A 12,537-nucleotide genomic window follows, 5' to 3' on the forward strand; every position below is an offset into this window, starting at 1 on the left:
AAATCTTCACAGAAGTTTCCTGAGCAGGAAGACAGTTCAGTAACAACATGTTAAATTGTGTTAGAGTAACCAACGGTTTGGAAGCCTCTAGCTACTGTTCAGTTTTCAGACCTGCTTTCAATGAAACGTACTTGCATGCTAATCTCAAAGTCAATTTGGCTGTGCCTGATTACAGCAGGGAACTAGATACATATGATAAGAAAATGGTTTACTTAAATTGATATAATTTTTTTACAGTGATTAGATAATCATTTCCAGAATGTGTTGAGTTTTCAGCTATATTTAATATGAAAACCAAAAAAATCTTAGCTTTCCCAATTCTTTGAAAGCGTATGCTTCTGGCTTCTATTAATGCTTGAAACGAACTCCATTTCTAAAACGTAAATTATATTTACTAAATGACAATGGTCTTTCTAGGGATCTACTAGAAAATCATCATAGCCTGTGCACGTTTTACATCTTATTACAAATACAGGTTATCCAAAATTAGGAAAAACACCTTACATCCCAACCAGACATTGTCTATGCCTGACCACTCATCACTCTCTTATCACCACAGAGTGAATTAGAAGAGTGATGACTAATTCAGTGAAACAAGGGAGCAATGTATAATTAAGAAAGTTAACATCAAGCCGAAGAAGGGGAAAAAGGATGAATCTCAACAGTGCCACCTTCAGTAGGGAACACGATGGGGAAAAAAGGAAAAAAAAAAATCAGCATTCAGATAGAAAAATTAATAAAATAAGAACTTGATAAGACAGATATTGATTTAATTAAAAAATTGAGATCTATCAACACGATCATATATCATTAAGTTTTATACACTTTAAAATTAGTCACTGCCTAAGATGAAAGCATCTTCTTAAATCTAAAGAAATATGCCATCACTTTTACTATTTACAAGCCTCCATTATATAAATGCATGAAATACTTCTGATGCTCTAATTCCTTCCTGGCTTTTTTTGTAAAGAGTAAAAAACAGCAGTAAGTGTCATTTGATAATAGGCAGAAAGAACAGCTGAAGGCTTACCTTGCATTCTACTACACTCTGATCCGATTCACATGTAACATAGATTTCATCAACTGCCCGTCTAAGATTGTCAAAAAGAAATGCCCAGTATCGAGCTCGCAGATCAACTTTTCGAGGCTGTCTTGTTTTTGTTGGGCTTTTGTCAAAGTTTTTATCTCCAGCTGCTGCTGTTAATTTACAGTCTATGGTAGTGTTCTAAAGAAACGAGATACAAAGGAAAAGGAGAACAAACAGAAGTACAGTAAGGGGTTGGGCTTCTGTGCAATGCATTTTTTCAAACATATTTAAACATTTGTAAAGACGACATTTTTTCCACTGAAGTCTACAGCATCCCACTGATTTAAGTTGTTACAATAAACTTTTTCATATTAAACAAATGCAACCAATATGTAGAACTACTTGGTTTCTTTAACATTCACTTTGTACAATGCATGATATTTCTCTTTTGCAAATCATAGTTACATTTTCTGACTACATACGTACCCCATAGTACTTACCGTGACAAATACGTACATCCAAAGATGAAATTAAAATTTTACAAATAATCAAACCAGCAATGTTCCATCACAGTTAAATTACTACCAGGGCATCACATGCAACTTACAGTTTTTAAGCTCTCACTCTAATCTGTGAGCAGTAACATCAGAGAAATGCTCGTGTGGCTAGCCCTTTGATCGATATGTTATGGCTACACTTCAGAGAAGATGCCAGCAAGCACTGAATGAGTTACCAAGGGAAGCTTTCCTACTCGAGAAGACTACTTGCACGAAGATTTCCACTCACCATACTGCTAACACTGCAAGCTCAATTCAACCCTTGCAAGTGCTGTGCCACTGAATCAAGTTGCTTCTACTTATGCCAAGTCGGAAATTGTCCTCGTGCTGCTCTAAGTTGTAATTTAACAGCTTTTCCTGCAACAAATCTGTTGTTTGATTTTCAGTGTTAATATGCAGACTAATTGATTTAGTACTACTTTGCTGCACAGATGCAGAGGACTGCCAACATGCTAAATGCTGTGAGAGCAGAGGGAGAGCATCCAACTGTCTGCATGAAAGCTGGCACAGAGAGGGATCACAAATACCTGCTTGGAAGTACCGTTACGCCACTTCAGTGTTATGTATCTGTTCAGCTTGTGTCTTCAGCTTAGTCACATGGAGACAGTTACTCCTTGACAGATATGTGCTGTCACCCATCTATAAAGCACATTCCAAAGGATTCTGAAGCATGCCCATTTGGCTGAGAACACCAAAGCAGACCTTGGCCCCATGGCACTGAGCTTATTATTGAAATTATCTCCCATAACAACAAAAAGAAAAAGCTACCATGCCAGAGAGGAACCTCCAGGAAACCCAACATAAATCCCAATTGTATACCATTTGTGATAGAGGTATTGTATTAACTACATAGCTACAGTGGTCTGCTTTTTGCCTTTGTGAGTGCAGGAAGAGATGCAAATAAAATTAGAACATCAGGGCAAATTTAACCCCTATTTATCATCTATAAAAGTAAACTGCAACTTAAGTCCAAGTTTCCCACATACCCAAAGCAGTACTGTCGAGGTAGTCAGAAGGCACAAGGTAGTCACAGAAAGTTAATTAACTACAAAGAGAGAAATGAGAAAAGATTCCTCTCTCCTCCAGAATCAGCAAAATAGGCAGGGGAGTATATTTACAAACCATTTCCTTCTCTAGTACTTGTTCTAGTTTACTTTCCCAGATGGGAAGTACTTTGGTGTGCCTGTTGTAAAACAACTCTGAGGCAGTTCTAGTTTATGGCTGTGGTCAACCTCAGGTCCCACCACAGCTACCAGTATAATTATTTTGCAAGATCTGACACCTCACTGTGTTTCTACTAAAATACCAAAGGACAATGAGAACAGTAAGAACAGCTGAATCACAGAACATTCCACTGAACATCTGAGTCACTCCAAGTTCAACCACGTACCAGAGAGTCAACTCGCCAAGAAGAACTCAGAATGAGGCACATATTCACTAATCGGTAGATTGTGCGTTTTCAGAAGCCATGCCTCCAAAGGAGTAACTCTTCCCTAATTTGAAACAGGAGAACATATGCCAGCAGAACACCTTTGACAAGATACAAACCACCAAACTACAAAATCTCTTGGAAACACAATCACGGAAGCAGGAAAGCACTGAGTTGGTGGTTAGGCAATAGAAAGAATATTTAAAATTCCCAGTGCATGTCAATTCTAACACTATGCATTTGAATTTGTCACAGCCTGGCATCTGCCACGCAGCAAAACAGAAGGGGACTTTGAGACAGGAACCCAAATCACGTCCAATGTTTGCCACATCAGTCTCCAGATACTCCATGAAGATCAAACTCCAAAAGCTATTTTCAAACTTAACTAAGTTTGACTAGCACCCACTTTACTGAAATGCAAGCCATTGCTAACTCAAATTTAAGAGTTACAGCTGACGATAACAAAGACTACTTTTACCATAAAGACACAACTAATATTTTTTATGGACTGCTATATTCTGTACAAATGTTTAATGCAGGCACCAAACACTACCAGGATTTGAGTTAATCTACACATTGTTCAGCAGAATCTTTACCTGCAAGCATCCTTCTGAATGGATGGCTTATACAGACATGATCTAGCAGGCCTTCCCTGATGCTTGTCCTCATTAAAGCAACAAAACCCACTCAAAAATGGCATAAATTCTGATAGGCTAGTTCATACTATCTCACTTTGCACTAATAGTTCAAGAGCTTCAACTACAGAAAAGGTATGCTGCCTTTTAAGTTAAAAAACAGGGAAATAGTCTTCCTCACATCTCAAATAACTCAATGTGGATGAAGAAAGTGATTAAAACTAAATTATTTTTTTCCCCAAAATAATTTCACTAAGTTGCCTTGGAGTTCTGTGAAGTACAAAATGTGTATTTATTCTCAAGATGCCAAAATTTACTGAAAGTAGACGTGCCAGCACCCTGGTGAGAGGAAGATGCAGTTGACAGGATCATATGAGAGAGTTTTTGTACGTTTATGTTCTTGAGCCTAGTGTCTCATTTGTACGTAGAGGAAAATGAAATCTGAAGGCTCAACAAAAGCAAAAAAAGAAGAAGAAAGCCACCATTTTATAGAAGTATTCAGTGCCTAAAATACAGTAGAAAAAGAAGTGCTGGATGCCAAATTAAAGTGCCAAGATACACAAGCACTCAGCAGTCCATTTCAAACCTTAATTGGGCCCACTAGGAATGCATTATGTTCCTGCAATATAGCTTTAATACAGCAGTCCCACACAGAGCCACTGACTAACAATAAAGTATTCTTCTGAAAACGCAGTATTGACGTAATCCCAAATGACTCAAACAGACGGAACTCCCACTGTGCAGCACGTTACTCTTATCCAAAAGGTTCTGTGAGGGTAAATCAACTTGGAGCCCCAACTACCTCATTAAAATCCCACCTTCACAGAACAAGTAAACCAGGACACAGTGTTTGTAAGATACTAGTAAGAAAGGAGGGACAAGTTGCTAAACTCATCTGGGAAGTTAACAATCCTATGTTTTAAGGATGCAAACACCCCTACAGAAGCAGAACATCTTTTTTCAAAAAAAGAGACCAGCCTCTATGTGCCATATTGTCAAAATCTGAAAGGCTGGCTCAAAATGTTTGATGGCTGAAGACATACTAGCAGCTAAATCCATTAATCAAAGAAAAGTAACGGTTAAATATTAAACATGAATAAATACTGAGGTATTACTTTATTAATATAATACAACTCTATCACTCACACAGGAAAAACATGAAGAAGTGCCATTTCTTCTTGATACCTGTCATCAAGACCTGCTTCCCAGTTGGAACTCTCTGAAACTCACCTGGACTGATTTTCTTTTCTTCCCAAAATAGTATGCAGTGAAACTTTAAACAAAAACTTCTCAGCTGTTAACACATGAGAAAATAAAGCATTTCCTTAATTTAGAAATTTGGCAGAATGGTAGCCTTTGTATAAGCACCACGCGTACAGGAAGAATTAGCTGACCGTTGAACTGCACTGGACTTAAAATAACTGTTATGTCAAAAAGCCACAAATCCAGAGGTTAAGAAATGCCAAAAATAAAGACTGAGGAAAGCAGTATAAATTCTGGCATTTTAAAACTTTGGAATACTTGACTTTGCAACTCATGTCCTTTGAAAATACAATACGTGCACTTTTGTGTATGTATTATTCAGCAAATAATGCATCAATGATATCAAAAATCATTTTTACGTTGTAAATTTTATGTCATAATCACAATAAAAAATGAGCAGATACCTGTTTTGCAGTCTTGTGTGTTCCTTGAGTCACCCTCTTTGTTTTTCCACCAGCTTGCCACTTGGATTTTCCTAGGGGAGAAGCATTTTTAATCAAAAATAACACTTTTCATTAGGTAACAGCATTCTAAAATGCACATATCACATCTTGCAATATACTAACATGGGCACAGTAAGTTTAAAAGTTCATAAAATTTTACATTCCAAATATATATGCAACAGCTCAGGATGAGGATGATGCTGGAAGACACACAGAAAATGAAAAAAAAAAAATGAAGTCAAGAACTACAGACTTCATTCAACAAGGATAGCCTACTTGCAAATGCTCAGCGCCACTGAAAATCACATCACTACAACAGAGATGTCAGATATGATACCAGCTTTCTATATAAATTTTTAAAAGTCTGCTCATGAATGATCGTTTAATAACAATGAAATATTATTACAGAATTAAAACAAGGGTATCTTTCTTAGAAAATAAAAATAAAATCATTCACTTTTTCTTGAACTGTTCTAACAACCCTACCAGTAGATTAAGATATTTTCTGCCAAGAAAGATGGGGAAAAACAAAACTCAGTTCTGGCTTTAGTTCACTTACATTTAGGTAGGTAAAGGAAGAGGGAAAAATAAATAAAAATATTTCCAGAGCATGAGACTGTCCACTCAAGATCTCAAAATTATTCTCAAAAGCACTTGTTGGTTGCTTATATAAAATGCACTTAACAACTGTGCTTCCAAGATCAGTTTAAAAGCCCATGGTTAGGATGATTTCAGATCTCAATGTTGTCTGGGGCAATTTCTTAACTTATTAAGAGTTAATCTTTGCACGGCTCTAAATTTCTGTTGGCCTGAACCAACGTGACACACTTACATTTCATCTTTGATATCTGCTCAAGGGTAATTTCTAAGTTTGTTTGTTTGATTTTGTTTTTTATTCCTCCAACATGAAAACCAGAGCATTCAATTAACAAAAATATGAGCAAGTAAGGCAAAACACTATGACAAGAGCACTCTCTAGCACAGATCTAAATAAAAGTTTCAAGATTATTTAGCTTGATGAAGCCAGGCAAATGCATGAACTAACTGAATACAGTCCCTTCACAGATCATGGAGATCATTCCTGAATTTCAGAATTGTTCAGTTCAGTTTTTAGCAGTACTTAGGCCAGATTCCCTAACGTAGTCCAGCTGTTTTACATTGCGCTGGTTATGTAAAGCAGCTGTAAACCTGTTTTAATCAAGCAATTGTCCAGCTGGTTTGCATCACTGGCTGTTCTAGGGAACAAGGCCTTTAATTTTAAGGCAAATTAAAAATTATTTGCTTGATAATGAATTTTTGAAATGCTACATTAGCGAAAACAACAGGTACAAATTAATATATTGAGATCAATTTAGCATCATTCAGGAAAAAAAAAAAAAAAAAAGATTCAGCTACCAAATGTATTAAAACTTCCTATCTACTAAAAAGCTTAAACTGTGGACCAATTCTATGTCATGGTTATGAGAACTGAAGAATTTCAATCACTGGTCTCTACTCTGAAATAATTTACATTCTGAAAATGTAAGAGATGCCATGCTTACAGCCGAGTGCAAAGGCACACAGAACTTGCAGTGAAAAGACTTACAAATATGTGTGTGTTAGAATTAAAAGAGGACAGATGGATAAAAAAGAGAGTTACTATCACTAGATTCTACAAAAAAAAAAAAAAAAAAAAAAAGCAATCCATCATCTAAGAATTGGGAAATGTCTGAACAAGTCACCTGTAAAGATAAAAGCAAGTTTTCAGGCACTGTCTATGTAAGGCATACATGTAGAGACAAGAAAACTCACATAAACACCATGCATTGCGGACTTAAAAGCAAATAATGTGCAGCAAGGACTAATTTTTCTTAAACAACTTCTTCAATGTACAGGCCAAGAAGTTCCGTCTTTCATTAGCAATCAGAGTTCCAAGCTTTTCCCTCTTTCTGCTAACAAATGCCTCTGGTTATTAGAAGATTACTTCCTTTCTGCTTTCATCCCTCTTTATTCACAAGCATTGACAACACAGGAGCACTGTTCCATGGTTATGGATATACCGTGTGTAACTGTACAATACCAGCACTGCTAGCCAAGGCGCAGGGACGCAGCGACATGGGAAAGGCATTACCTATTAGGCTTTTACTGAATTTTAAGCAAAGAACAATAGTGACGAAAAATGATTATCTCATTAGCTATTAAGTTGCCAATAAAGCAGCACAGTTTTGAAGCATTCAGGGAGCCAGTCATATTTTATACTTGAAGTCCATTTCCTCTGTCTGGTAATTAAATATCAAACACACCGGGTTTATGATTTGTGAAGACTTCCTGTCACAAAATGCTGAAGTGTTAATATCTCCCAAAAAAGGCTAGCAATAAACTATTTTCAAAAGCCTTCTGTTATACTAACAATCGCCCTTGCATCTTTCTCCTTTTTCAGCGAGAGAAGTGTGAAAATCAGCTTTGTATTTCTTAAGAGCTGCAGCCATTTCTGCTTTCACTGAGACAGACATATCTCTGTTGTTTCAGTACCTTTGTTTATCATCCGATCTTCAGCAGAAATTATAAAAATTTTCAATTTTCTTTCTTTTCACCTCTCTGAAAGAATCTGAGGACACAACTGGGTAATGAACCATTCTTTTCTTTCCCTCCAGTTCTTACACAGGGCACGAGCAATGTACTTTGTCACCTCTCTTCCTCCATGCAGGGAACAAGGTCTATACTGCAGGACTAGTCCTACATTTCACCAGTCTGTACACTGCCATCTCTCTTACTAGCTCCAGCTGATGCGTTTTTCCCTCCTAAGAAACATTTTTGCAAAGATGAGGCGTGGATAAGACCTGGTTGTTTGAAGTTCACTTCAACTAATTGAAGTTCACATCAAGTAAGATGTTTCCCTGGAGGAAGCAACTGGATGATACTGATTACATTCAACCCCTTAACTGAAGAAACATATTGAAATGTGTAATATTGCTATAAATCAGCTCTTCTTAAAAGTTTATATAGTAGTAAATACAATTTTTCTAACTGTACAATGCAAAAGAACTGGAGAAATTACTTTCAAGGATGGATATAGTCAAAACTCTCTATGTTTTTCCATCCCAGCCTGAATTACAGCAATGAATTTTGTATGGAATTTTTTTTAAACAAATTACTGTCACAGTCTCATCCAGAATATAACTGGCCCAGTATTCATGTAACAGCACTAGACTGTATCCCATTCATTTCAACGAAGTTCAAGGTCTGAAACTAAGGAGTCTTCAAGAATACCTTTCCCTTCACATTATATTCTGCCGGTTACAGTCAGGTCCAATGTCACTGGCGCTTCCACACAAGGCTTTCAGTCATGACTCGTAGACCTCCTAGCTTGGCCAAAGAGAGCCAAGTTCCATCTCTTTCATCACACACTGCAAAACCTACTTACTGCAGCAGGCTCTTGCTAAAGGAGTGGATTATTCTGCAGGCTCTCTAAAATGTGCCAGGTATCATAAAATGTGTTTCCTTACACTGAAATGCTTAATCTACAAGTAATTTCTACGTGTTGAGAGCCCAAATGATTTTAAACAAATAAGGGAACACTTACAAATACACTATTTTCCAGTTTTTGACACATCCCTTAAGTTATAAAGGTACCCTACATTTTGTTAACATTTAGGTGTCAAGCTTCTGAGACATTCTAACTGTCACTGATACCATGGTTTAGATTTTGTAAATAAAATCTGCATGTGGTGCATAGCAGCATGCAGCACCTCAAGTTTCATGCTGGGCATATCAAATAATTTAAAAGGAAAAAATTCTGAAGTCCTCTACCACAATGATCACAGCTTTTCAAAGAGGGCAAGATACAATAGGTGCCTGTAATGGGCAATTTGCGGCCGTGGATTTGGAACGACAATTTAATTTTTGAGACAGAATATCAGACTACTGATTTTTTCATAATTCTAATAACACACAAGATCAACTACATTGTTAGTCCATCCAAAAACACACAGCCTGCTGCAGATTGATGAATTCTGTGAAGGAGTACCTTAAATGCAACAGATGAAATGTGTTATTGTTCAATACCTCATCTAAACTGTTGTCACCATGTTTTGAGGTTTTTCTCATGTCATTGATCCGTATTCATAACTAGAATTTCAGCTCTGATACAAGGGTGCATGCTGCTCCAACACACGTTACAGAAGTGCTACCTACTGTTCCAGAAACTTCCCTCCTTCTTATGGTATTATTTCTCATTGACAGGAATTATGTATTTCGCTTAAGGAATTAGAAGGTTTGGATTGCAATTCCTATCATCATTGCCCTCTTATCCATGAGCTCTACGTAAAATGCAGAAGTCTTTCAGCAGAAAAGTTAAATGGCAAGAACACAAGCAAATAAAGAAATCAAATAAGCAAGGATACACAAACAGAACAAATGAATCCAGCACTGTAAATTTAATAAGCCTGTGTAACACTAACACTAGCAAATGGCCATATCTTCACTGTTCCTGCAGAAAAAAAATCCCATAATTAGTAACAGTATGTAATATAAAATGTTAAATCTCACACTATTGCTGCCAGTGCAGTATCTCTGAACATTACAAGCAGAAAAAAATAACACGAAGACAAAATTCTGCTTTGCACATAAGTTGCAGGATCGGCTGAGGCTACCTGAACCTTTGGCCTGATTTACACAGCCCCTGAACGAGTACGAACTGTCCTAATTCATAATATTGATGTATTGTTCCTCTGGGACAAAATGCATATTGAAAGATCAGCATAAAACGAATCAGAGCTCACTGACACCAACATATGTGCCAAGACAAGGGTCAAGAGATAAAGGATCTGGCTCTGCCAGACTCTCATTAGCCACAAGTTCCTTTCCACAGGGCATTTTTCCATCAAGCAATTATCACCACATTCTTTGTGCAAAAAGCTCAATATATGATTTATGAAGAAATTTTAAAAACAAGAAAGCATCACTGGCAAAAAGTTTAAAACTTACAGTGGTGCTTGTAGGCTCCAAAGAAGTAAATGATTATAGCTACTTGAGTTTTAATGTCACACACACAACCATTTAAGGGCAATATCTAAAAAATAAATCACTTTTACTTTCTTCTTCATACTGTGGAAGAAAATGCTATACTCGGAGCAAACATTCATCTACAATTCTCGTTCACCATTTTTTCAGGAAAAAGTCTTTCTTGAAACTATCTACAAGAATACTATAAGCAAGGCAGAAAATTTAACAGACTACACAAAAATTGAACCAACTCACAAGCAGCTCAAACTACTAAAGGGGGGCGCCCCCCCCCCCCCCCCCCAAAACAAAAAAAAAAAAAAAAAAAAAAAACCACTCACCCAACCCCTGAGAATCAGCAAGAGCTGTTTATTGCCGGGACATCTTGCAGGCAAGCCTGCGGGATGTCCATGGTGTTTGGTGGCTCCAAGCTAATGCTTGCAATGGAGCCTGAGCAACAAGTAGGGGGCTCGCCGGGCACTCCTGCGATGCTGTTGGTGCTCTCGGATGGCAGAGCACAAAGACATGCCGCAACAGTCCCAGCTCTCTTCTGGCCGAGGTGGATCCACTTCCATCCGTTCCTCCACATCTGGTGGATCCAGCTCCATGGGCTCCGTAGTGTTGGGCAGAAGGCTAAGCCAGTCCTTGCCCAGGACTGCCCAAATGGGATGCCTTCTGTCCGGAATGTTCTCAGGCCAGGGTGCTGAACCAGGGGGTCATCCAGTTCCACACCTCAGTCCCATGCCACTGTTGGCTTGATTTTCATGCATGGGTCCGACGGTGCCATCTGGTTTACGGCCATTACTGGGTCCCACACTGTGCTCCGAACCATGGGCATGCTTCTGCTCCCACCTTCGCCCCACATCACCGTTGCTCCTATGGTAAGGCCCAGGCCCCCTGTTGCTGGGTGTTTGAGGGGCCGGCACTGGTGTCTCTTGTGCCACCGGTGCTATCCCTCCACCCATGACATCTCCTTCTGCTCAGGTGCACTCCTTCTTGGTGCTTCACTGGACCGCATGGCTGTCCTCGCACACCAAGAGGCCTGCTGCTCGCTTTGCTCTTCTAGTCTCCTTCCTGCCGCACAAGCTGGCAGTCAGAGGGCTGAGATGCTCAGCGAATGGTGGGCCAGCTGCAGGGGGCCTGTTTTATAGGGCCCACAGCAAAGGTGGGGCAGTGGTGGCCACTGCGACCTCAGCGAGCCTCTGTGGAGTGGCCCACCCGTGGCCAAAGGCAGCTGTGTTGAGAGCGGCCTGAAAGATGCCCTCACGTGGACAAGGAGGAGGCTGGGGGGCTGAGGGCCCCTCTTCTGGGACTGGCTTCCCCGGGCCATTTGGCTTGACAGAGAGAAAGGCTGCCCCTCAGCCACGGGGACTGCCCTGCACCTCCCATCCTTTGCCCTGGTTCCAATAATACCAACATGCTCAAGAATGCGTAGGCAGTTTTAAGACTAGTAAATAAATAAATTCATCTTCTGGAGACTGCTACACATGATCCAAATCTGTGTTCCACGGAGTGTGTTTTGCTTTGGCAGATTATGGTTAAGTCTTAAACTATTTCTCTTATTGTGTCACGTCTTTCTATCTTACCTAAACAGAAAACATGGTAGCTTCATTGTTTCTGCTTGACCAAGAAACCTGTCATACACTTCTTGACAACTGAATGTTGTTTCACTTTTTCTTCCTATGTAAAGCTAGGAAAGATGCACAATGCATGTTTTTCTGCTGACCAGCTAGTGCTTACTAGAAGTGTCTCTCTACAAAATCCCTGAGGCCATCTGCTTTGTAAAGGCAGTCCAAGGCACTAGGTAACTGGGACCATGCTGACGTTTACTTCAGGGTCAGAACCTGAAACCAAAGCTGTTAAATGTGGACACTTGTGATTAGGTTTATGATGTTTAGAAAGCATGTATTTATCAACTATCATCCTACTTGTCACCGTTAACAGAGGTACAGCTCTGCATTCTCAACTGAACACATCTTCCTTGATGAAGCCCATAGAAATGCCCACACACACACAGCCAAACAGGTTTTCATGCACTTCATTCTCTCATGTGACTTCAGACCTTTCAGCTTTAAAAGGAAGGAAAAAAAAAAATCACACGTACACCTTAGAGCATAAAGCAAGCCATAAAGACATTTCAAACTTTGCTTTGGTTTGCTGCGGACAGAAGGTTAATTACTTTGTAACACAGGCATAACTGATA

General features: G+C 39.0%; 1 protein-coding gene across 4 annotated transcripts in view; it reads right to left on the minus strand.

The window, feature by feature from the left end:
* SCAPER (S-phase cyclin A associated protein in the ER) overlaps positions 1-12,537 on the minus strand; it is a 163,784-nt gene that overhangs the window by 142,663 nt on the left and 8,584 nt on the right. For all 4 annotated transcript variants that reach the window (XM_035335866.1, XM_035335865.1, XM_035335867.1 and 1 more), the window contains 2 exons: positions 5,316-5,386; positions 1,031-1,225 (listed from right to left, as the gene is read on the minus strand). In XM_035335866.1, the coding sequence (XP_035191757.1) occupies positions 1,031-1,225; positions 5,316-5,386 (266 nt within the window). The remainder of the gene's footprint in view (positions 1-1,030; positions 1,226-5,315; positions 5,387-12,537) is intronic.

Source organism: Oxyura jamaicensis, chromosome 10 (genome assembly GCF_011077185.1).
Source record: "Oxyura jamaicensis isolate SHBP4307 breed ruddy duck chromosome 10, BPBGC_Ojam_1.0, whole genome shotgun sequence".
NCBI classification, from domain to species: Eukaryota; Metazoa; Chordata; class Aves; order Anseriformes; family Anatidae; genus Oxyura; species Oxyura jamaicensis.